The following is a 26,414-nucleotide window of genomic DNA, read 5'->3' on the forward strand; positions in this document are numbered from 1 at the left end:
AGTTTCTTAGGAAAATGCAAATTTGGGAGTAAATGGAAGAAGGTCGATCTCTGAGGAGCAAAGTGGGTCCAGTGTGGAGGGCTTGGCAGTGCCTTTTTTGGTACCTACCCCTCTTTTCCCTTTCTTTCCTTTCAATGTCTCAGAATCTGTGGTTTGGCATCGTCATCAGCAAGTAGCTACAAGTGACATAAGAGGCTAACTGAGGGGAAGGGGCACCACAGAGTTAGGAAGGTGGTGGGTTGGAGGGGTAACAGCAGAAATAATCACAAGACAGGTGATTCGCCAAAGAAACACTGTTTTGAACACCGTGAAGTGTGGAAAAAGACAAGCTTTAGTATCTAATTCAGGTTCCTATATTCATACAACCTCACTACATAAAATGTCTGATTTACATCAGGGAGGGCAGGACCCCTCATTTCACCAAAGCAATCACTGTAGTACACAGTTAAAAAGAACAGAACCTCATTTCTCTAGTGCTGTGCTTTCTAATATGATAGCCACTGGCCACGTGTAGCTCTTGAGCATTGGCACATGGCTAGTTTGAATTGAGGTATTCTATAAGGGTAAAATATACACCAGACTTCAAAGATTTAGCATGAAAAACATAGGGTAATAATCTTTTATACTGATTGCATGTTGAATTAATGTTTTAGATATATTGAGTTAAATGAAACATTATTTTCACCTGCTTCTTTTTTTTAACCTTTTTAACATGACTACTAGAACATTTAAGATTACATAGGTGGCTTGCATTAGACTTCTATTAGACAGTGCTGCTCTAGTGTATTCAAAAATAAGATTTGAGTTTAAGCATCTTTCCAGTAGTACACTTCTTGCTTTAAGTCAGTATACCTCTACAGGAGAAACAGACTCATTGCAAAAGAAGGGCAGGGAGGAATGGAGATTTGCAAATGGGGAAGCTGATTATAGAGGGAAGTCAGCACCCTGCCTTAGTTACCTCTCAGTCTGAGGTAAGGAGGTGCAGGGGGTGGTCAGTTGCTGGAAGCAAGTGCTCTCTTTTCCCTAGCTCCACCTGGTCTCCTAGCTGGGGCTCTGAGAAGGGAGAGAGGGGGCACTTTGAAACTTGTCTGCCCTTACCATCTTAGCCGTCAAGCTCTGAGTGGGAGATGGTGGTGATGTGACGGGCACTTTCCCTGGGCCCCTGTGGGCCACCATCCCTGGCTGAGAGAAGGAGGAGGAATGCGGCGAGCCCCTTCTTCATTCCCAGGGCCATCTGGGAGAACTGTTGCCGTATCTCCTTCTGCCAATAGGCATAGATGAGTGGGTTGAGCAGGGAGTTGCCCACACCAAGCAGCCACAGGTACCGTTCCAGCACTGGGTAGAGGTGGCACTCCTGGCAGGCCACCTGCACAATGCTAGTGATAAGGAACGGGGTCCAGGACAGAGTGAAGCTGCCAATGAGAACGGCCACAGTGCGGACAGCCTTGAAGTCACTGGGGGTCCGTGGGGGCCGGTGAGCCCCGGCCGGGGCTCCCGCATGCTCCGTCTTGCGGATCTGCTGGCTGTGCATGGAAGCAATCTTGAGCATGTCACAGTAGAAGAAGACAAAGAGGAGCAGGGCTGGGAAGAAGCCAACGCAGGAGAGGGTCAGCACGAAGCGTGGGTGAAACACAGCGAAGAAGCTGCAGGGCCCCTTGTAGGTGGTCTGCTGGAATACGCGGACCCCGAGTGGGAGGAAGCCAATGAGGTAAGACACCAACCACAGCCCGGCAATGCAGGCCCTGGCCATGAGCCCATTCATGATCTGGTAATAGCGGAGGGGCTGCTTGATGGCAAGGTACCTGTCAAAGGCAATCAGCATGACCGTGAGGACAGAGGCAGCTGCAGACGAAGTGACAAATGCCATCCGAAGGCTGCACAGGGTCTTCTGTGTGGGCCGAGCCGTGCTGGAGAGCTGGTCTGTGACTAGGCCAGAGATGGCCAGGCCAAGCGAGGTGTCAGCCACAGCCAAATTCAAGGTGAAGCTGAGACCGACACCATCATTCTTGTGGATCAACGACAGCACAGCCATGACCACTAGGGCATTAGCAGCAATAATGAGGGAGGCCAGGATAGCAAGGATCACTCCAAATGAGAAAGATGACTCCATGTCTTGAAGTGGCAGTATTTCCACTTACCAGGGCATGCTGGCTCTCCAGCTCAAATTCTCATGGTGGGGAGGCAGAGCGGTGGGTTCAGAGCTGCAACGTAGTGCCGGCCATCGCTGGCAGTCCAGGCCGGCAGCTTCCTTTCTTTGGGATACTGCTGGTCACTGAGAATCACTCCCCGTCTCGTTTTCAGTCCTCAGCCTCTTGCCTCTCCAACTCTCTGAAGGCAGCAATCCCAGCGCAGACGTCTCCCTGGGTCCTGAGCTAGTCCCTCCTCCCACCACCAAGTTACTAGACAACTCCCAAGTACCTGCTGCCCGTTGTCTCGCCAGGCTCTCTCCCTTCACTGATGTTTCAAGGACTTTGTTTAGAGAGACTCGGACATTCATCAGGTCTTCCGTCTGGCAGAATATATAATTGATTCTAATCACACTTTTTCTTTCTCCATAGCTTGATCTTAGAGGTCCACTTCTTTTCTTCCTAAGCCTCAAGTTCTAGCTTAACAACTAATCTCAGTTTAATTAAGCATTTGCTTAATAACAAATTCTCAGTTACTATTATGTCTGCTTTTAATCAAGCAAGATGATCATAATCAGTTGAAGTGGGAAGTGGGGCAGACAAGCTATTTTAGGGTCCAGCATACTTTCAGGGGAGTTACTACACGCTTAGGCTCTTTCTTTTTTTTTCTTTTTAACATCTTTATTGGAGTATAATTGCTTTACAATGGTGTGTTAGTTTCTGCTTTATAACAAAGTGAATCAGCTATACATATACATCTATCCCCATATCTCTTCCCTCTTGTGTCTCCCTCCCTCCCACCCTCCCTATCCCACCCCTCTAGGTGGTCACAAAGCACCGAGCTGATCTCCCTGTGCTATGCGGCTGCTTCCCACTAGCTATCTATTTTACATTTGGTAGTGTATGTATATATATATATATATATATATTTTTTTTTTACATCTTTATTGGAGTATAATTGCTTTACAATGGTGTGTTAGTTTCTGCTTTGTAACAAAGTGAATCAGCTATACCTGTTGTTTCCTAACACCTCAGATTCTAATTCTTTCAAATAGGGTGTGCTGGTTCCCTATTTCTCATCCCTCAGAACTTGATTAATTGAGGATTCAGAAGGGCAGGAAAAGCAAAACAGAATTGTTACTAGCTGTCATTCAGTTTAGAATAGAGCCTACTCCCTGTCGAGAGCTGCTGTCTATTGGGTATACTCACTGAGAACTTTTTCTGCATTATGTTGGACCATGTCTCTGGTCATGAGTTGTGGCTGCCAGTCTTGTACTTTCTTTCTTTCTTTCTTTCTTTTTTAATTTTAGGCCACACTGTGAGGCATGCAGGATCCCTGACCAGGGATTGAACCCATGCCCCCTGCAGTGGAAGTGTGAAGTCCTAACCACTGTACCACCAGGAAATTCCCTGCATTCTACTTTCTCAATCCTGTAGCTTTGCCTTTCTTTTTTTTAAAAAAATTACTTTATTGAAGTATAGTTGATTTACAATGTTGTGTTAATTTCTATAGTACAGCAAATTGACTCAGTTATACATATATACATGTTCTTTTTCACATTCTTTTCCATTATGGTTTATTGCAGGGTATTGAATATATTTCCCTATGCTGTATGGTAGGACCTTGTTTATGCATCCTATACATAATAGTTTGCACCTGCTAATCCCAAACTCCCAATCCCTCCCTTCCCCACCTTACCTCCCCCTTAGCAACCACAAGTCTGTTCTTTATGTCTGTGAGTCTGTTTCTGTTTTGTAGATAAGTTCATTTGTGTCATATTTTAGATTCCACATATAAGTGATATCATATGGTATTTGTCTTTCTCTTTCTGACTTACTTCACTTAGTGTGATAATCCCTAGGTCCATCCATGTTGTTGCAAATGGCATTATTTCATTCTTTTTTATGGCTGAGTAATATTCCATTGTATGTATGTACCACAGCTTCTTTATCCATTCATGTGTCGATGGACATTTAAGTTGCTTCTATGTCCTGGCTATTGTAAATGGTGCTGCAGTGAACATTGGGGTCCATGTATCTTTTCGAGTTAGAGTTTTCTCTGAATATATGCCCAGGAGTGTGATTGCAGGATCATATTAGCCTTGTTTTTCTTGATCCTGTAGACTTGAGGTATCTCTGGGACAGGAGAAGGGGAGGTGAGCTCCATTCTGGAAAGTATTTACTCTAATGTTTGGTTGTGGAATTTTCCATTTTCCTGGGATAGAGTTAGGCCAAAGGGCGGCAGTGTTGCTGAGGCAGGTGAGATGGGCCCAGGGAGGGCGGCTGTGTAGCTCACTGCTATTTTAGATTGTATATCCATTTGCTCAGGTACATTAGAACTAACCTTTTGCCTGCTACTCTCATCTTGGATACCAAGAAGAGAGGGGTGGGGAGAAGAGTGGTGAGAAGCTTGTTTACTCAGTTCAGGTCAGAGCACAAATGGGAAAGGTTAGTGTTTTAAGTGAGGGAGTGAAGAGCAAGGTGCAGAGTTGGAAGCAAATATTATATTCCAGGATGTTTTGACAGTCTGAGAGGGCCTTTGGCAGATGTCTCTCTTACAAAGGATCAGAAAGGTTGTGGCGTGGGGACTTGGTATTCTGGTTGCCAACCTGAGAACTGTTTTTATTCTTTGGTACATCCATTAGGAGGCTAGTTTCAGTCACTTAGCACCTGGCCTAATTTTATACCTGCATCTAATGTGTGCGTTTGTTTCCCCAGCCCTTGACTCTATGCGTGGAGTCAAGGTGGCCCTTTTCAAACCCATGCTAAAACTCAAGAGTGCATCAGAATCCCCTGGAGGGCTGGTTAACACCCAGATTCTTGAGCCTCACCTCCAGAGTTTTGAATGTGTTAGTTCTGGGGTGGGCCCAAGAATCTGCATTTCTAACAAGCTCCCAGGTGATGCTGATGCTGGTGCTGCTCTAGTGAAATGCTCTAGTGAAACAGTTCTTAGCCTTCGCTGTGCAGTGGAATCACTTGTTGATTCCAAAACTAGTGATGTTTGGGTCACACACCAAGGGATTCTGATGTCATTAGTCTGGGATTTGACCTCTGCATCTGGAGTTTTAAAAGGTCTGCAGGTGATTCTAATATTCAGCCAGGGGTGGGAACTACTGTCAAATGGCAGAAGCACAGGCTCTGGAGTCAGGGCACCTGGGGGCCAGCCTGACGCTATTTCTGTGCTTTTGTGTGGACAAATGACTTCACCTCTCTGATTTGGCTTTGGCTTCCTCATGTGTGACATGGGGACAATAATACCTACCTCTCAGTGTCGTGGGTATGATAAAAATGAGATATGATGGATGCAAAAAGGCTTTATGAACAGTAAAATGTTACACAGGTATTTTTCTTGATTTTCTTCTATCCTCTTGTTAATCAAAGGGTGTATCAGATCAGGAACATTGGTATGACCTGACAGCTTGGTAGAAATGCAAATCTCAGGCCCTGCCCAAGACTTACTGATGCAGAGTCTGCATTTGAACAAGATATCCAGGTGATCTGTAGGCATGGTAAAGTTGTCCTTTCCTCTCTCCTACTGTCAGGTGCTTGGTTGTATTAGTTTCATTTTGCTGCTGTAACAAACTACCACAAACACAGCGGCTTAAACCACACAAATTTATTATCTTAGTTCTCAAGATCAGAAGTCCCAAACTGGTCCCACAGGCTCAAATCAAGGTGTTGGTAGGGCTGCATTCCTTCGGGAGCCTCTAGCGGGGAATAATTTCCTTGTCTTTTTCAGCTTTTAGAAGCTGAGCACATTCCTTGGCTCATGGCACATCACTCAGACCTCTGCTTCCATAATCACATCTCCTCCTCTGACTCTTACCCTTCTGCCTCCCTCTTTTAAAGGGCCCTGTGATTACTCTGAGTCTACCCGGATATCCATGATATCCTCCCCATATTAAGATCCTTAATCACATCTGCAAAGTGCCTTTTGTCATGTAAGGTAAAATACTCATAGGTTCTGGGGATTAGGATGTGCACATGTTTGGTGGTGTGGGGACCATTATTCTGCCTATTGCACCAGTATTCTCTGCTGCCCAGGTCTCTTTTCCCTCCATCCCCAACAGATGCTCTTCTCAGTCTACTTTTCCTTTGCTCATATCCTAGACAGTTGTTTGTTTTCTTTTAGCCGTTAACACTTTCCTGTTTTCTGTCTCAGGAACCCACACGCTGATTCAAACTAATTTAGGCATCCTTGGAAAATAGTGAGCTCTCTGTCATTGGAAGTATGCAAGTAAACGATGAATGCCCACCTGTCAGGAGGGCCTTAGAAGGAGATTCTGCAGTGGTGCAAAACATCATTATTCCCACTGAATTGTCTTTCACTCCCTACACAATCTGTTTTTGATGGGCCTCCAAGAGTCTCCCTTAGCTCTCTCCCTTCATTCTTAGCTACCCCCATCTCTGTGTTTCCCTTGGTATTTTCTACCCCCTTTCCCACACCACCACCTGGTCTCAGCTGTGTGTCCTAGATCATAGCCACAGAGAACATGGCTCCTTCCTGGGAGGTTGGTTGCTGGTCCTTACAGTCCTGGAGCAGACTGAGGACTCTGAGTCTCCAGTGTGGAGCATTGACAAGGCAAACAAGCTAGGGTTGAGAAAGGGAAGAATGAAAGGGCTTATTCTCCGGTCAAACTATCCTATAACGAATGCATTAAAGGCTGGTCACAGTGAGCTGTCACCAAGGATGCAACAGGGCGCTTCATCCACCCCTAGGGAACGGGACAAAGGGCCACAGGTTTCAGCTGGAATGGGAGTGCAGGAGATGCCAGGCTTCAACAGAGCCTGGCTTTGGAGCCAGGCTCATGGGAGAGGAGCTCTAGGAAGATATTCAAGACAAGTCACACCTGATTTCTCATGGTGCCTAGACCAGCCATCTGCCGGTGATGGTTTAGCTGCATCTTGCCCAGGACTTTAATATCTCTTCCTGAATGAGTAGACTGGTACATCCATTACTGTGAAATATTATGCAGTGGTGTGAAAAGAATGGGATGGGTTTATATGTCCTGACACAGAGAGACCTCCAAGACATGTTGTTGGTCGATAAATCAAGTCACACGTCAATATGTAGAGTCTGAACCCACTTATGAAAATAAAACCCCAAACCTCAGCTAAATGTATAGAGAGGAGATTGTTAACAGTGAGTGAATAGCTGTGAGGTGGGCAGTGGGATTGATGGGGGGTGAAGAGAGACCATCATGATTTACTTTGAATACTTCTTACTTGTTATATATTCTCACAGTGAGGATGTATTCATGTAATTTCAAAAGAAAAAACCTCAAAACTCCCCCTTCCTATTCCAACTCAGGCACTAGTTTGCAAAGGCCTTTTTCGGGCTATACAGAAATGCACACACACATTCTCAGACAGCCATTTCCAACTGTTTCCTGAGGAAGATCTGGGGGTAAGATTTGGGGGCTGTAGAAGGGGTAGGGGATTGTAACAATGCCTGGGGGTATGTAGAATCTGAGAAGATTATTGTTAATATTAGTAATACCTACATTTTATCACACACACTTTACATGTGTGATCTCATTTATTCCTCACAATATCTGCGTGAGATGATATTATCACCAACGCACATGGAAGTTCATTGAAGCTAATTAAACTGCTCAGGGTTCCACAGCTAGCAAGGGGTGGAACTGGGGTTTGAACCCAGGTCTGCCAAGCCTCAGAGTCTATATTCTTCTAACTCTGTCAGCTGGTCTCTTCAGAATTGTAACGTTAATACAGAAATGTAAATTGCTGACCAGAGAAAGGGTGAAAGCTATGTGGCATCATCTGAAGGCTTTGAAAACCTGTGCCCAGCCTCATGAAGGATGCTAGCCCTCACCACATACAGGAAGAATGCTGCCAGCCTACATGCAATGTCATTGTGGCTTGAGCCAAGACAGGCCCGTCCTGTGCTTCTTTTCTGAGGGCTTTGCTTGCCCCTCAGCTTGTCTCTCTGATCGCCCATGTGATCTAGTCTTTTCAGTGATGTGTCTCAGTGATCTGGCTTCTCTGCCCTGTGGCCCACCCGCTCCTTTCCCTAATCTGCAGACTGTCTCCTACTCTCTGGATCAGTGTTTCTGGATCATTCCTGCTAACTAGCTTCTTCACCTTGGTCTCTGTATGTCATTCTGTGATACGGCTCAGCAACAGAACACCCCAGAAAAAGTCTGGCTCAAATAGTGAAAATGAGGACAGTAAAAGCTGATCATGCAGGGAACATTTTGGAGAATAGGGAGTAGAGCACTAGTCATTGGGTTGGAGATTGACTTGAGTAGGCAGGCTCCTGTCATCCCTCAAAAATGCTTTTCCGGACTTCCCTGGTGGCGCAGTGGTTGAGAGTCCGCCTGCCGATGCAGGGGACACGGGTTCGTGCCCCGGTCCGGGAAGATCCCACATGCCGCAGAGTGGCTGGGCCCGTGAGCCATGGCCACTGAGCCTGCGCGTCCGGAGCCTGTGCTCCGCAACGGGAGAGGCCACAGCAGTGAGAGGCCCGCGTACCGCAAAAAAAAAAAAAAAAAAAAAAAGCTTTTCCATTCAGCTCCAGTTGGATTGGCCCAGTTCTGTTCCTCACCCCATCTGGTATGATTGTCCCATTCAGTTCAGTTCAGCACACACACTCCATAGGCCTGCATGCCAATGGGGATTTAACATCATGGATTTAGAGTAAATGTGATTTGTGATTACAGGAGGCTCCTCTTGGATCAGAGCCATTTACTCCCCCAGCAATTTCTTCTTTACTCTCTCACTTTCTTCTCTGGAACTGGATTCTGCTTTCAAAGTCAGCTTATCAGAAATCTTGGCTGCTTCTGAAATTTGTGGTGCTTGACGTGTAGAAAGCTGCTGCTCTGGGCAGTGGAGGAAGGGGAAAATGACAGCCAGGTGGTAAAAGGACATCTGTTGTGTGTCTTCTAGAAGGCAAACTCACCCCTAGAAGCAACTTGGCCTCTTGCTCCTCAAGAGTTTGGGATTCTCCGTCCAGTTACTTGGGATTCTACCTAAAGCATCAGATTGCCAGGGGCCAACAGTTGTGCTGAGCCTGGCGGGGAGCCCATAGGGGTGCAGTTGTGCTTCCAGTTCACCAATACCTGACTCACATAACTCATGCCAGTTCTCCTGCAACACCTTCTTGCTAAGCTTTGCAGACTGCTCTCAATTATCTGTGGATGACGGTATTCACAGATAATCAAAGGTGCTTATCTAAGGCAGTTATCCTTAGCTGTTATTGTGGTAATTTTAAAAAACTGAAGTATAGTTGATTTACAATGTTGTGTTAGTTTCAATTGTACAGCACAGTGATTCAGTTATACATACATACATATATTTATACATATATATAATCTTTTTCAGATTCTTTCCTAAGTTATTACAAAATATCGAGTACAGTTCCCTGTGCCATACAGTAGGTCCTTGTTGTTTACCTATTTTGTATATAGCAGTGTGTATATGTTAATCCAAAACTCCTAATTTATCTCCCCACCCACCTATCCCCTTTGGTAAAGGTAAATTTGTTTTCTATGTCTGTGAGTCTATTTCTGTTTTGTAAATAAGTTCATTTGTATCATTTTTTAGATTCCACACATAAGTGATACATGATATTTGTCTTTCTCTGTCTGACTTACTTCACTTAGTATAATAATCTCTAGGTCCATCCATGTTGCTACAAACGGCATTATTTCATTCTTTTTTCATGGTTGAGTAGTATTTCATTGTATGTATGTACCACATCTTCTTTATCCATTCATCTGTCGATGGAAATTTAGGTTGCTTCCATGTCTTGGCTATTGTAAACAGTGCTGCAGTGGACATTGGGGTGCATGTATCTTTTTGAATTACGGTTTTCTCCGGATGTACATGCCCAGGAGTGGGATTGCAGGATCATATGGTAACTCTGTTTTTAGCTTTTTAAGGAACTTCCATACTGTTCTCCATAGTGACTGCACCAATTTACATTCCCACCCACCAGTGTAGGAGGGTTCCCTTTTCTTCATACTCTCTCCTAGCTGTTGTTTTTGAATCATAGAACCCTTTAAAAATCTGATGGAAGCTGTGGACCTCCCTCTAAAAAATGCACATGTTCATGTACATACACATCATACAAACAAATTCAGGGTCTTCATAGACTCCCTGAAGCCCACGCATGGATTCAAGTTAATATCCCAGGAAGAGATGATAAGATCCTCTGTTAACACAATGTATCATTTCTTATTCCCTTTAGTCCTCCAGGAAACCTACAAATCAGGACCAGATCTTTGAAACAAATACATTTAAACAGCTTTCTTTAACTCAAGTAAAGGGTGGCCTGCATCCATTGTTTTAGGCTTCTGTTTTGCTTCCATCAAGCAGCATTGCCCCTAAGTCTCCAGTGTGGGAGCAGGTAAGTACAGGACGGCATGCTGCTTAGATTTATGGGTCCTCTTGAGTCAGCCTTCCTGATGGTGACATTGTTTTTGGATCAACTGAAATAAGTGGATGAAAACACTGAAAAATTAAAGGTGCTTCTACCAAGAGACCTTTTCTGTAGTGTCTGACAATGCTGATCACCTTTCACTCTTCTTGAATCCTACTTTCTCCTGCTGCTTCATCTTCATCTGTCATCCTCCTCCTCATCTCCTTTGTTGGCTCCTCAGGCACTTTGACTCAACAGTTTACCAATGAATTCATAATCTTTCTCCCAAACCAGTCTTCCTCTCTGCCTTTCTTGCCTCGGCAGAATGTCATTACCCAGCTAGTCTTGAACCAGAAACCTAAGCGTCATCCCTAGATGTTTCCTCACCATCCACATTTACTTCAATCAACATATTGTGCCACTGAAGTCTGTTGACTTTGGTCCTGCCCATCACAGCCAACTGCTCTCCCAACATAAGAACTCGTGCACCTTCAGTCTATTCTCCATAGTGGTTCCAAGGTGATCGAAAATAAAATTGACAATTTCATTCCCAGGGTTAAGGGAGAATGCCAGGATTGTATTTTTTCCCCCCACATATATGTTTTCCCTTGAGACTGAGCACGTTCACCTTTGTATTCTCAGTACCTAATGCAGTATCTGCGTATAGCAGGTCCTCAACAAAAGCAGCTGCCTTGTTGGTTGGCTGAATGACTGAATGACTGAGCCATATGATCACCTCTCATTGCCTACAGGCTGGAATCTGACTTTTTAAAAAACATCTTTATTGGAGTACAATTGCTTTACAATGGTGTGTTAGTTTCTGCTGTATAACAAAGTGAATCAGCTATACGTATACATATATCCCCATAACTCCTCTCTCTTGTGTCTCCCTCCCACCCTCCCTATCCCACCCCTCTAGGTGGACACAAATCACCGAGCTGATCTCCCTGGGCTATATGGCTGCTTTCCACTAGCTAGCTATTTTACATTTGGTAGTGTATATATGTCCATGCCACTGTCTCACTTCGTCCCAGCTTACCCTTCCCCCTCCCCGTGTCCTCAAGTCCATTCTCTATGTCCTCTGCATCTTAATTCCTGTCCTGCCCCTAGGTTCTTCAGAACCATTTTTTTTTTAGATTCCATATATATGTGTTAGCGTACGGTATTTGTTTTTCTCTTTCTGACTTACTTCACTCTGTATGACAGTCTCTAGGTCCATCCACCTTACTACAAATGACTCAATTTCGTTTCTTTTTATGGCTGAGTAATATTCCATTGTACATATGTGCCACATCTTCTTTATCCATTCATCTGTCGATGGACAGCATTTTTCACAGAACTAGAACAAAAAAATTCACAATTTGTATGGAAACACAAAAGACCCCGAATAGCCAAAGCAATCTTGAGAAAGAAAAATGGAGCTGGAGGAATCAGGCTCCCTGACTTCAGACTATACTACAAAGCTACAGTAATCAAGACAATATAGTACTGGCACAAAAACAGAAATATAGATCAATGGAACAGAATGGAAAACCCAGAGGTAAACCCATGCACATATGGTCACCTTATCTTTGATAAAGGAGGCAAGAATATACAATGGAGAAAAGACAGCCTCTTCAATAAGTGGTGCTGAGAAAACTGGATAGCTACATGTAAAAGAATGGAATCTGACTTTCTTGGCTTCATCTACAAGGCCCTTCACAAAATGGCCTGAACTCTTCCATCTTCATAGGATGTCCTGCCCCCCATTCCATCCCCTGGTCACACTATACACTTTAAAAAAATTGAAGTATAGTTAATTTACAGTGTTGTGTTAGTTTCAGGTGTACAGCAAAGTTAGTGATATAAATATATATATATATTCTTTTTCAGATTCTTTTCCATTATAGCTTATTACAAGATATTGAATATAGTTCCCTGTGCTATACAGTAGGTCCTTGTTGTTTACCTATATAATATTTGTCTTTCTCTTTCTGGATTACTTCCCTTAGTATGAAAATCTCTAGGTCCATCCATATTGCTGCACTTGGAATTATTTCATTCTTTTAATGGCTGAATAGTATTCCATTGTGTGTGTGTGTGTGTGTGTGTGTGTGTGTGTGTATACCACATCTTCTTTATCCATTCATTTGTTGATGGACCCTTAGGTTGCTTCCATGTCTTGGCATTGTAAGTACACCATACACTTTGATGCTTTTGCCTTTGGTGGTTCTTCTTCTGCTGGTTCCTCTGCTTGAAACGCTCTTTCTGCATGGCACCCATCCCCTATCTTCCACCTGCATGGTGATTGCCTTCAAGGTCCAGCTCAACTGTTACCTGCCTTTCTGTATCTTTACATGACAATCTGCTTTCCATCCCCAGCTCCCTCTGACCCCAAGCAATCAGAATTAACTGATTCCTTATCTAGTTCCAATAGCATTTCACTCATGTCTTCATTTTGACACTCATCCTTTTGTGTTATATTTATTCACATATGTAATTGTCTGGCAACATTGTGAGCTGGTGTCTTGTGGTCTTGTTCACTGTAGTATCCCCAGCATCTAGCCCAGCACCTAAACACTCGCAAACACAGGATATGACTTTATGTTGGTGTTAGACGTGTTCTTATTTATTTTTTTAAATATATTTTTTAGCTTAAGATACCAGCATGGAATACCACCTCCTTTGCTGTCACCCTGAGATAAACCACCAACATCTTTTCCCTGAATTATTGCAGAGCTTCCTAACTAGTCTTCCTGCTTCTACCTTAGGCATTCCCCCTCCCACTTCCCCGCCCCTGGCCACCTCCAATCTGTGGCCAAAGTGATCCTGCTAAAATGTAAGTCAGACTAAAATCCTTCAGTGGCTTCTCACCTCACATTGAGTAAAATCCAAAGTTGCCACCCAACATGGCCATGCCTGATTTGCTCCCCTGAACCCCGCTTATCCTGTGCATAGTGGCTAAGGGTACAGACTTTGAAGCCACACTATCCTGGCTCTCCCATTGTGTGACCTAGGGTAAGTGACTTAACCTCTCTGTGCCTCAGTTTCCTCATCGGCAAAATGGGGATTACAGTATCTCCTTCATAGAGCTGTTGTCAGAAGTAAATGAATTAATATGTGTAAAGTACCTAAAACAATGTCTGGTACATGGTGGGTATTAAATTGGATTTTGTTAAATAAACAAAAATCTGTCATTCTTTCCCTTCCCTGCTCCTCTCCAGTCACTCTGGCCTCCTTGTTGTTTCTCAAACACACTCCTGTCTCAGGACCTTTGCACGTACTGTTCCTGCTACCTAGAACAGTCTTCTCCCAGATACCCCCATGGCTTGCAGATCTCCACTTCCATGTCACTTAATCGGGGGGGGGGGGGCTTCTTTGACTGACACCCTTTATAAAATACCAATACTCTCTCACTCTCTGCCCCCTAATGCTGCTTTATTTTTCCTTCATAGCATTTATCAACATTGAATGTATATGTCTGTTTTCCTTCTTCCCCAACAAGAATGTAAACTCCATAAGGACAGGAATTCCACTTGCCTTGTTTACTGTTATAACCCCAGCACTTAGAACAGTGTCTAGCATATAATAGTTGCTCAATAAATATTTGTTGAATGAATAAAAGACAAAAGCAAGAAAATTAAGATCATAACATGGCAATAAAAAAGTGTGATAAAGGTAAGATAGCTGGATAATGGTAAGAAAGTTCTAACAGTATAGAAAGGGACAAAGGGAAAATAAAAGCCTCTTTTCCCCTACCTTCATCTGTTTCCCTAAAGGTAACCATAACTGTGTTTTCAGTTTCATTAACCAATAAGTGTATTGTGTGCTTGCTATGTGTGCAGGAAAGTGTTTGAGGTTTGAGGTGCTGAGAGCTTAAAGATGCAGTCTTTACCTTCTGGGATCTCACAGTCTTTCTGGGGGGAGAGCATAAAAGAGTGGCGAAGTGCTGCAGAGTTCAGAAGTGAGAGCCATCACTGCAGGCTGGCAAGGTCAGGAAAGGTTTCCTGTATGAGAGATGCCTTGATGAGAGTTTGGAGCTTGGGCAGGTTTCAGTTAGAGAGAGGCGAGTGGCCCAGGGATATGGGGCTCTCTCAGAAGAGATATCTGGATTGGATAATGAAAGGGGCCCTTGAGGGAATGGATAGAAGTGGAACCTGGCTGAAGTTGAGGCTTCATGGTGAGGCGCAGTGGGAGAAAAGACTGGAGAATAGAGGCTGGGGCAGTTATAAGAGTACTGAAAGAGCTGGGAGGCATGTGACAATGACTCAAAACACCACTGAGAGTAGACGGATGTGTTTTATAGACACTGCAGTGGCACAATTATTAGGAATTGGTGATTGGATATATATATGTGTATATATATACATATGTATATATATATATTTTGCGGTACGCGGGCCTCTCACTGTTGTGGCCTCTCCCGTTGTGGAGCACAGGCTCCGGACGCGCAGGGTCAGCGGCCATGGCTCACGGGCCCAGCCGCTCTGCGGCATGTGGGATATTCCCGGACTGGGGCACGAACCCGTGTCCCCCGCATCGGCAGGCGGACTCTCAACCACTGCATCACTAGGGAAGCCCTGGATATATATTTTTGGGTGAGTAGTAGGGAAGACTGACGCATGACATCCCTGTTTTTGAACCTGGGCAACCAGGAAAATGGTGATAACATTGGGGTGTGGTGTGGTGGTGGGAAGTGGAGAGATGAATTTGGCTAGACATATTGTTCAGCTTTTCCTTGAATGTGGCGACTGCCTTCAGTTTCCTTAGCATTACCCACTGAACCTAAAAGTGAGCTCTGCATACAATGGGTGCTAAATGAATGTTATTGGTGGAGAAAGGAGTAGAAGCTGGGAGAGCTAAAAATCTTCCCAGTTTACCTGGGACATCTCCATGGATGTGCTTCCACTTGGTAGGAATTGGTAGGTAAGATGATGCCTAGAGATTTCCATAAGTCTTAGTGGAAAGGGGATGGGAATCCAGAGGACCCTCTGAATTTAATGTCTGAGAGGAGGACCAGCGTTTGCCATCCAAGGTGGCTATTATTTCGTTCATCTTATTCTCCTCTTTTGCTTCATCTTCTTTTTGAACTCTGATGACTGAGGCCCAGGTATTTGCTCCAATTCTCATTTCACAGTTGCCTGAAGAATCCAGCCAGATAATACTGCATGCTAGTTTACCACTTTGCAGTGACTACTTCAACCCTACAACTAAGCAACCTAAGGTTTCTAGGAGCAGATAAAACCCATATGCAATCTGTCACTGTTTAGTTTTCATTGCCAAGGTAATTCTGCAAAGTTAATGAATAGCTGGGTTGGAGTAGGGGAGGGGAAAAGACACAGAATGAATGAAGAGAAACTGTCATTTATGGGCAGCCTCTGTTCTGCTTCTTGGCAAGACATTGGGTACATCGTGAACCACTGAGGGTACAGTTGTCATCATCACCATCGTCATCAAAGTACTTTTATGAAGTGCCTAGTTTCTGGGGCTCTGAGCTAGGCCTACACAGAGAACTACACAGCTCCGAAATTTCACTTTTAGACCATGCATGATCTGAGACCAGATACTGATGTCCACATATGCAAGATGGATTCAAGTCTTCAGTATGGTTTATTCACACATTATATGCCACCACCTCTTCTACATGTTCCTGATTACTTCTGGAGTAAAATCTATCAAGCAAATATACCCTGTCCCCTCGATGATATTATAGCTCTTTGAAGGCAGAGAACCCAACCTTACAATCCTGTCTACAGGCTTTCTATACAGGACAAATACAGATGCTTAGTAAGGATTGATGAATCAGCCAGACCTGATGGGTAGAGAGAGAGTAACTTTCAAGCTCTTTAACTCCTTTAAACCTCAGTTTCTTCTATAAAATGGGGACCATAATAGTATCTATAGACTTCACGGGGTTGTTACAAGGATAGAGGGCCAACGCATGTAAATTGATTAGCACACATTTTCTGCTCAACTGTTAGCTATTAATTTAACAATATGAATTTCTACCTCCCGCTTGAGTAGGAAAGTGACTACAGAAAAGGGGTAGCAGCTTTCACACAAATCTGGGTATTCAATTCAGCCTATGGAGGCACACTTGTCAGTTGCCTATGCATTGGGATTTGAGAGACAAAAAAGATTTACCCCCTCACGTATCTTCTTCACTTTTCTGCCATCACTCCTGAACAGGGATGATTTGATGGGGGTGTGCGTGTGAGTAATCGGCTGGAGTGAAGGATGGAGTGGGAATTAGCCCTGGGAGCGAAGGCTGGGACTCAAGTCGCCGTATCAGGCACCTTTTTCAGTCTTAATTCAGCAAACATTTATAGTTAACCCAATCAATGCCAGGCATCGTCCAAGAGCTAGGAGTCCTGTAACAGACCATGCTCGCACTCTCGCCCAATTTCACAGAGGAAGGGAGGGACCAGAGAAAAACTCCGAGGGAACAAGTTCACCAGACCAGGAAAGCCGCTTCTCGACCTAGTGCGCAGGCGCCGCGCCCGCAGCGCGGCTGCGCTCTTCCGGCGCGGCGCAAGCTCCGCGGAGACCAATGGGCGCGCGGCTGCGCTCTTCCGGCGCGGCGCAAGTTCCGCGGAGACCAATGGGCGCGCGGCGCTGGGGCTGCGCATGCGTCTTACGGCTTCTCCCGGAAGTCGCTTCCTAGGTTCTGAGCGTGAAGTCTGTTCCTAGGTTCTGAGCGTGAAGTCTGTTCCTAGCTTCTGAGCGTGAACCTGCAGAGATGAAGTAAGGCCCCAGAGCTTCCCTCTGAGGGGAGGTGTCGGGGACTGGCAGCCGGAGGTGGCCTGCCGGGGCTGAGGGGCGGGAGAGGCGGGGAGACTAGAAAATTAGTCCCCCAGTTTTGCTCTCCTTTACCTCAGGCCGGGCCGCGCTTACTTGTGCGCTTTTTCGCGCCCTGTGCAGCCCTTTAACTAAGGTTAAGCTGATCAACGAGCTGAATGAGCGTGAGGTCCAGCTGGGGGTAGCGGAGAAGGTGTCTTGGCACTCCGAGTACAAGGACAGCGCCTGGATCTTCTTGGGTGAGGCCCACATCTTTCTCCCGTAGGGCTCCTCATTCTCTCCTGACCTGCTCCCTAACATTTCAGCGTTCCCGCCCTTCAGTCCTCCCGACATTCATCACTCACTTTTATTTCCTTCCGCTCTCTGCCTGTGAATCCGTTTTCCATGTCTTTTCTCTCCCCCATTTCTAGTTTTCTCTCTCTGCCAAGTCAGTGCTCATGATAGGTACTGCTTGTCATTCACTATGCTAAGAATCGTGCCACTTGGTTTCTCAGAGACTTTTTTTTTTTTTTTTTTTTTTTTTTGCGGTACGCGGGCCTCTCACTGTTGTGGCCTCTCCCGTTGCGGAGTACAGGCTCTGGACGCGCAGGCTCAGCGGCCATGGCTCACGGGCCCAGCCGCTCCGCGGCATGTGGGATCTTCCCGGACCGGGGCACGACCCCGCGTCCCCTGCATCGGCGGGCGGACTCTCAACCACTGCGCCACCAGGGAAGCCCTCAGAGACCATTTTTATCACCCCCGTCCCCCCATTTATACAGCTAAGGAAACTGAGGTGCAGAGAAGTTAATAGACTTCCTTCCACATAGCTAGTAAGTGAAACAGCCAGAACTATGGGATTCTAGAACTCATGGTCTTAGCCCCTATCCCATATTACTGCCAACTCCCTCCCGCCCCATTCCCTTTCCCTCAGAATTTATTTTCCTCATCTAATTAGCTCCTGCCTTTTATCCATGGTCACATCACCATCTCTGTATTCACTTGTGTCACATCCAGTAATTTGACAGGTTATTCAAAGAGGTTATTGCACCAGACATTGTGCTGAGCATTTTATAAACATTGTTTTATTTAATTCTTATAAAAATTCTGTGAAGAAAGTACTAATATCCCCATTCTAGTGATGAGGAAGGAAACATTTGTAGGGGAATTTATTTCCTATGAAATGCTTAACAATTGACTTTATAATCCTTAGTCTGTGTGAGTTGGGGTTAATATTTGCATATTTAAACTGATTTTGGATCTTAGCTGTTGAATTTGTAGATAAAGAGCACATGAGTTCAAGATATGTTTATGGAATCTAAGTTTTGTGCTGGAAACTATCTGCTTTGTCCAGAAGATTTTGGGTGTGAGGAGGATTAGTTTGGTTAGGGGTGGCCCCGATCTTTCCACTCAAAGTTAATCACTGTTTTTTCTGTACTACTGCTACATCTTCTATGTGTTTCTGTCATTGCATCAGACTGTGAGTTCTTTGAGGGCAGGCCCTGTTGTTTATTCTTCTTTGCACCCCCAGTGCCTGGCTGGAAGCATGCATGGCACATAGTAGACACTTGGTAAATGTTTGCTGAACTGAAATGTGTTTTTTTCTTCTAGGAGGGCTTCCTTATGAGCTGACTGAAGGGGACATCATCTGTGTGTTCTCACAGTAAGTCCCCTTTCATTTTCTGCCTTCTCAGTCATCAGAATAGTTTGCTTCCATAATGCATTTTATGGCATCACAAAAACCATTTATTTTAATTCTAGGCTGACCGGCCTCCCTGCACAGGGAGGGCTGGAGCTTCTGCTCTAGTTTAGATCAGTCCCAGGACATGGTGCTGGTACTCTCCCAATGTGGAAGATCCAAGAAGTTGGATGATTTAGGAGGCTGTCTTGGGGATACTGGTCTATTTTTTATTACTCTTTCACTGAGGCCTACACTGGAACAGGCTGGAACTCCCAGGAAGGTACTGTGTTGGCCCATCTCTTCGGGCTCCTACAAACCCGTGGTAACTCATGATCACGGGGGCCCTTCTGGGCCCACACCTGTGTGGCATTGTAGGATTAGGGCAAAGCACAGAGGAATTGGGAAAAGAGCAACAGGTTTAGGCAATAGTTTGCTTGCTTTGTTTCTAGATTAGGGTAAGGTTAGTGAGCAGAGCCAATCTCTAACCGGAGGCTGAGAATCACAGGCTGCTGAGGAATAAGAATGTATAGGAGAACCTTATATTCTTCATTCTGCTATGGGATGATAGCAGCAGCACTGGGTGGGAGAGGGTCTTGGCAGCTCACACTAGTAGTGGCAGCTGGTAGGAGAGGGGTTGGGCACAGCCCCAGAGCTACATAGAGTAGTTAGTCCATAGGGCCGGAGGGCCTTGGCAGCTCACAGGAGCAGAGGGCCATGACCCCTGGGCTGTGTAGCCCTCAGGGGAAGAGGACCATGGTAAAAGGGGTTGGGCAAGCAAACACGGCTAGCACACCCTGGCAGAGTCATTGCCATGGCAGGGCATGGTTGGGCCTTCCAGTGGGCAGAGGGCCCTGGCTGAGTGGTTGGGCAACTTAGGGGGCAGCAGGTTCTGGCAGAATCGTTGGGCAGCATATAGGGCAGAAGGCCATGGGAAAGAAATTGGGCAAGAAGAAGGCCATGGGGCTTCCCTGGTGGCGCAGTGGTTGAGAGTCCGCCTGCCGATGCAGGGGACACGGGTTTGTGCCCAGGTCCGGGAAGATCCCACATGCCGCGGAGCGGCTGGGCCCGTGAGCCATGGCCGCTGAGCCTGCGCGTCCGGAGCCTGTGCTCCGCAATGGAATAGGCCACAACAGTGAGAGGCCCGTGTACCGCAAAACAAACAAACAAAAAACAAAACAAAACAAAAAAAACAACAAAAAAAGAAGGCGGCCATGGTAGAAGACCCTGAGAGGGACAGAGGCTGCTTCCTCCAACTCCTGGGTATTGGGAAGTTCACAGCAGGTACAGCCTGTAATTTCCATCCCTTTGTGATACCTCTCCCTGATCCAGCCTTCCATCTGGGAGCTGTTTTTGTCTTATTTGCATTGAGTGTGTTTGTTTCACACAGCTAGTGTGTGTTTATTCCAGTTCTCTGTTCTGGCTATACACGTTGCTCTCCATGAAGATTGCCTTTGCGATTGATAACGGTGGCTTTCAAAAAGTATTTTGTTTTCTGATTATCAGAGTAATGTATAGTCATTATAGAACATTTGGCAATACCCTGAGAAAACCATAATTCAAGAAGTCATGTACCGAAATGTTCATTGCAGCTCTGTTTACAATAGCCAGGACATGGAAGCAACCTAAGTGTCCATCAACAGATGAATGGATAAAGAAGATGTGGCACATATATACAATGGAATGTTACTCAGCTGTAAAATGAAACGAAATTGAGTTACCTGCAGTGAGGTGGATGGACCTAGAGTCTGTCATACAGAGTGAAGTAAGTCAGAAAGAGAAAAACAAATACCATATGCTAACACATATATATGGAATCTAAAAAAAAAAGGTCATGAAGAACCTAGGGGCAAGACAGGAATAAAGACGCAGACCTACTAGAGAATGGACTTAAGGATATGGGGAGGGGGAAGGGTAAGCTGTGACAAAGTGAGAGAGTGGCATGGACATATATACACTACCAAAAGTAAAATAGATAGCTAGTGGGAAGTAGCCACATAGCACAGGGAGATCAGCTCGGTGCTTTGTGACCACCTAGAGGGGTGGGATAGGGAGGGTGGGAGGGAGGGAGATGCGGGAGGGGGGAGATGTGGGGACGTGTGTGTGTGTGTGTGTGTGTGTGTGTGTGTGTGTGTGTGTAGCTGATTCACTTTGTTGTAGGGTGGAGGCTAACACACCATTGTGGGGCAGTTGTCCTCCAATAAAGATGTTTAAAAAAAATTATAGTTATAAAAAAAAGAACATTTGGCAAAAAGAAAAAGTATAAAGAAGAAAATAGAATGTACTTTAAGGAAAAGCTGTTAACATCTTGGTGTTTTTCTTTATTGTTCTCTTTTCAAAGTTGGGCGTTATTTCTAATATTTTGCTGTTATAAATTATACTGCAATATACATTGTAGTATATACATCTTTGTATGCATCCCTGATGGTTTCCTTAGTGAAATTACTGGATCAGTATGGTAACATTTTAAAGATGTTTTATAAACATTGCCAGATTACTCTCTGAAAAGGTTGTTTCAGTTTCCACTGGAAAGGTGGTATCAATTTCCACTCTCACTAGAATAGTCATTTTTCTGAATCCAAATCAGTGATCGTTATTTAAAAAAATATTTGCAATACAGCCTCTCAGTATTATTTTACTTTGCCTTTATTTCATCATCAGAGAGGTTGAACATCCTTTCATAGATTTACAGGCCCTTATTATTTCTTTTTCTTTGTAAATTGTCTATTAATATCATTTGCCTATTTTTTTCCCTATTACTGTATTCCTCATTTTCTTACTGATTTTACAAGAGCTCTTCATGTGTTAAGGGTATGAACGTATTGTTGTAACACTTTATCATGTATTGTATTGCTGTGGACTTTTTTTTAATTTGATGTGTTATACTACATTGCTGTTATTCTTATTTCTTGATGCTCATTGTCCCAGTTTGGTCTGTAGTAGTCCCTTCAAGCCAACTCCTGTATTCTTTTTTCTTTTACTTTTTATTTTGAAATAATTTCTGGCTTAAAACAGGCAAGTTATAAATTAGTATAAAGTATACCTGTACCCCCTTCACTCGGAGTCCCCAGATGTTAGCATTTTACCACATATGCTTTGTTATTATTTCTTGCCACCTATACATATTTTTTTTAACCTTTTGAGAGTCAGTTGCAGACATGATGCCCATTTACTCCTAAATTCTTCAATGTGTATTTCCCAAAATACAAGTACATTCTCTTGTTTAACCTCAGTATAGTGATCAAATTCAGGAAATCAACACTGTTGCAGTATTATTATCTAATCTTATAGACTTTATTCAACTCCACCAGTTGTCCTGATAATGTCTTTTATAGCAAAAGGAAAAAAATGGCTTTCTAGTCCTTAATCTGTGATATAAATTGCAAACGTTTTCTCCTAGTTTGTCATTTGACTTTTGACTTTGCTTATTGTGATCTTTTTGCTATGCAAAATTATTATTTTTTAATTTTTATGCATTCATTTATTCATGTTTAAATTATGTTATGGTAACGTCGACTTTTTAGGGGATGTACAATCTACAGATTTTCCTGAGTGTGGTTTTAGCCACATCCCATAAATTTTGGTATATATTCCCATTTTTGTTATTTTCTAAAGAGTCTGCCATTGATTTCTTTATTTTACTTTCTCTTTCATCCAGTTGTTAGCTTGGAGAATAGGTTTCAAGTTCTAGGTAGGGTATTTTTTGTTTTAAAATATAATTTCCAGCAGTTTAACATTGTGGTTGGAGAATATGGTCTGTGCTGTTTTTGGAGATGATTGAGGTTTACTTTGAGACCTAGTCTACAGTCAATTTTAATATGTGTTTCATGGATTCTTGAGAAGAAACTCATCTTTTTGTACAATCAAATATATCTGTACATATACTAGTCTGATGTTAATATTTTTAACAATATAATTGTTATATTATTAGTTATATGTTTATTTGTATTTATATTATATAATTTTATATTACTTAATTCCTCTGGCCTATTTTATCAATTTTATGTGTTATGAACTCAAAGTGGTGTGTTAAAATCTCTCATAACTTTCACTCTTACTTGCTCATCCTATTTTTAATTATAATTTTTGATTTGTTGATTTATGCATAAAATTTCATGACTTTTGTTATGTATTAGGACCTTTTTCAGAGCAAAAGAGCCCTCTTAGTCACATGTAAATGTTTTTTTTTTGTTGGCCTTTAAGTCATCTTTGATCTTAATACTACCATCCATTTCTTAATTGGGTGTTCTTGATATATCTTTGTCTAACTTTTTATTTTTAACCTTTCGTTGTCATCTTGTTCTAGATGTGTCTCCCGTACAGACTATATTATTTGAGTTTTGTCATCCAATCTGAAAGTTTTTGCATTTTAAGTCAATAGTGTCTTAATCTTTTATAAAATAAATAGATATGGTGAAATTGTTAACATTAATTTGGTACGGGACAAGAAGACTGGGAAATCCAAAGGATTCTGTTTCCTCTGCTATGAAGACCAGAGGAGCACAATTCTGGCTGTTGACAATTTTAATGGGATCAAGGTGAGTATGCTTACTAAGCAGAACTTTTCCTTCATGTAGGGCTTCAGTTTCATTTCCCACCTGATAGCCACAGGCTCAAGGGCAGTACGGGTCAGCTGGGTGTGTTGTGAGGGTTGCAGAGGTTTGGGGACATATTGACCAGGAAATGATCCCAGAAAATAATTCCATTGGCTCATGACTCTGCCAGCACTTGTTCCTTTTACCCATCTCTTAGCAAACCATCTCCTCAGGAGCATAGGTACCATGACCCCCCACTCCCCTTCACCCGGCACCCAACCAGGCCTCTATTTCTCACCTTTCCCTCCTCACACTCCACTCTCATTTCTGGTATACTGGAGAACAAAGAGACTAGCAAATGCTGCTCTTCCATGCTGTCCTGTATCAGGAAATTTGGGGCTCCATCATGGTTTCATGGCTGAGGACATAGCCATGTATGTCTGTCATATGTCTCCACTGACTTAGCAGTACTGGGCCCTGGAAATTCTCTAGTTAAAATCTGATGACAAATTCTACAAAAGTAACTCATTCTGAAGTTTTCTCTCCTCTGTTCCCCTCTCTCTTCCACCCTTGTAAGTGAGACGTTTGGCTAAGAGAAGGGGATGGGGCAAGTCAGGCTTATCTGTGCTCCACGTGGTCCCTATGCTTGTTTAGGAAAAGCACTGCCGTTGAACGAGCATTGTCACAGGTCAGAGGGGTAACTCTTGACTTGGAGAGTTCGTCACTGACTGCACCAGTGTGGAACAACTGGAGATTATAGGACAGGGTGGAAAAAGGTTCTAGGCTTGATTTTTAAGAGAGCCGGCAGTCAAAGGGAGTCACCATAAAGGGAAGGTTTTCAAAAATGTTTTGAAATGGGGAATAAGATAGATGATAGAAAGTGCTCAGGCTTAAAGGTAAGAGTAAAAACTTGCTCTTGAATGGAACAGTAAAAGCCAGACATTTCAAATTTCAGATGGCTTTGTCTATAGAATAAGTCTGTATCTGCCTGAATGTTTTTGTTTTAAGTAAGGGGTCAATTTTTTGTTGTTCACCTGGAGAGTTGTGCTTTGCAGTGATAGTATCAGTGTGAGCCAGTTGTTCCAGTATGGTGGGGGTAGAGCAAGGTGTGAGGGCTTAAGAAAAAAAAAATAGTCCTTTCTAGATTCCTTCCCCCCTCCCAACTATTGGTCTGCTTTGGCCTTGTCCTAATTGCTGTGTCGAGAAAGCAGCTGTAGCATTGAGCTCAATTTCAGGAATTCCCTCTTGCTGCCAGGCTTTTTCATGGTGTGTTTCACTGTGGGTGTTACAGATTGAGGGTAATTCATTGTTTGTGCGTCTGAACTCTTACAGTTTTCCGTGCTGCTTGTGCTTTGGGGCAGTACTTCCCAGGCTCTTTTCACTTCATGGCACACGTAGAACGTGAAGATATTAGTATGGCACTCTGGGGTAAACTGATGACGCTGCCTAGTACAACTGCCCTGGGGGCTCCAGCTGCGCCAGGCCCCACCTGGCTGCCCCAAGGGCTGAGCGAATTAATGTGTAGGGATATGTGCTGTGACACACCAGTTGGGCAGGTCTGCTTTCAAGATTTCCCGAGAAATAGAATAGCGGGAGGGTAATGGGTATGGTTCAAACCATGGATTTCTGCAGCTGGGTTCAAATAGTTAGATAGGAGGGCTGTCTTTGCTGAAGCATTGCCTGTCTGTCTTAGATCAAAGGAAGAACTATCCGAGTGGATCATGTGTCTAACTATCGGGCTCCTAAGGACTCAGAAGAAATGGATGATGTGACCAGAGAGCTGCAGGAGAGGGGCTGCGGGGCTCACATTCCCTCACCGAATTCATCTGAGGGCTCTGAAGATGGCAAATCCACCAAAAAACACAAAAAAGGTAAAGCATTAAGGCCCAAGAGAAGATTCTGGGTAGGCTTAGTGTTTGCTCTTCTTAGCATTCAGTGAGAGTTGGTAATCAGTTCTTAAGTGTGAAGGGGGAAGGTGTGGGGAAGCTTACTTTAATTGGGAAAGGAGAGGTATCAGCAGAAGGCTAATGGTATGGGCTGAATTCTGTCCACCAAAATACATATGTTGAAGTCCTAACCGCCCTTCCCCACCCAGTAACTCAGAATGTGACTGTATTTGGAGGTAGGGTCTTTAAAGAGATAATTAAGAGTGGGGGTTGCCTTATACAGCAACTCGACATATCAAGGGTGACAGACATCCAGCTTGGCTTCTCGGGGGCACTTTTCTGGAAGTAGAGACTGTGACTGCTTCACGCTGCTGCCAAGGATGCTTTCCTTTTGCATGTCCTCCATCTTTTCCATCTTCCTTTTCTTATTTCGCCCTTCTTTTTCTCCAGACAGAAAGGAAAAAAAGAAAAGAAAGAAAGAAAAAGAGAAGACTGACCAGGAGGTACAGGCAGAGCAGCCAGCCTCCTCTTCATCGCCCAGAAGCAAGATGATAAAGGAAAAGGATGACCCTGGCTCTAAAAAGCACAGTGGCAAGAACTCAGAGAGGGGTCAGAAGTCAGAGTCCAGGGAGGTGTGGAAGCCCCACCCCAGTTCCCCTGAGATCAGGGCGACCTGCTGTGGTGGAACAGAGGACCGAGAGAGGGAGCTGAGGAAGGAGAAGCCCAAGCACGAACACAAGTCATCAAGCAGGAGGGAAGAGAGAGAAGACAAGAACAGAGATAGAGACAGAGGTCGAAGCTCAGACGCACATTGCAGCCGGCACAGTGGGCGCTCTGAGGGGCGTAGTCACAGAAGTAGAAGTAGGAGTCAAGATAAATCTCACAGGCATAAAAGGGCCCGGCACTCCCGGGACCGGGAGTCCTCTAATCCTAGTGACCACAGGCATCACTGAAGCCATAGCCTGTTCAGCTGCATGGTAGAATTGGAAATAAACTGTGTTTTCTTTTTGTTTTTGTTTGTTTTTCTTTTCTCTGTACATGCGCCTCTCACTG

General features: G+C 44.1%; 2 protein-coding genes across 2 annotated transcripts; one reads left to right on the plus strand and one right to left on the minus strand.

Annotated features, from left to right (window-relative positions):
- Positions 1 to 1,011: 1,011 nt before the first annotated feature.
- GPR119 (G protein-coupled receptor 119) lies at positions 1,012 to 2,192 on the minus strand. The gene has a single exon (XM_032620792.1). The coding sequence runs from the start codon at positions 2,108 to 2,110 to the stop codon at positions 1,103 to 1,105; it is 1,008 nt and encodes a 335-aa protein (XP_032476683.1). The 5' UTR covers positions 2,111 to 2,192; the 3' UTR covers positions 1,012 to 1,102.
- Positions 2,193 to 17,142: 14,950 nt separating this feature from the next.
- On the plus strand, positions 17,143 to 26,373 carry RBMX2 (RNA binding motif protein X-linked 2). The gene is made up of 6 exons (XM_032620130.1): positions 17,143 to 17,232; positions 17,410 to 17,525; positions 18,874 to 18,925; positions 23,349 to 23,478; positions 25,169 to 25,346; positions 25,812 to 26,373. Exons 1-6 carry the CDS (start codon positions 17,228 to 17,230, stop codon positions 26,312 to 26,314), a joined length of 984 nt encoding a protein of 327 aa, XP_032476021.1. The 5' UTR covers positions 17,143 to 17,227; the 3' UTR covers positions 26,315 to 26,373.
- Positions 26,374 to 26,414: the final 41 nt, after the last annotated feature.

Source organism: Phocoena sinus, chromosome X (assembly GCF_008692025.1).
Source record: "Phocoena sinus isolate mPhoSin1 chromosome X, mPhoSin1.pri, whole genome shotgun sequence".
NCBI classification, from domain to species: domain Eukaryota; kingdom Metazoa; phylum Chordata; class Mammalia; order Artiodactyla; family Phocoenidae; genus Phocoena; species Phocoena sinus.

What these genes read in the sequence shown, in the direction of transcription:
- GPR119 (XM_032620792.1), bottom strand. Translation starts at nt 2,110, where the DNA reads ATGGAGTCATCTTTCTCATTTGGAGTGATCCTTGCTATCCTGGCCTCC.
- RBMX2 (XM_032620130.1), top strand. An exon ending in CAGCGCCTGGATCTTCTTGG is followed by an intron (nt 17,526 to 18,873) that starts GTGAGGCCCACA and finishes TTTTTCTTCTAG; the next exon opens with GAGGGCTTCCTTATGAGCTG. An exon ending in ATCATCTGTGTGTTCTCACA is followed by an intron (nt 18,926 to 23,348) that starts GTAAGTCCCCTT and finishes TAAAATAAATAG; the next exon opens with ATATGGTGAAATTGTTAACA.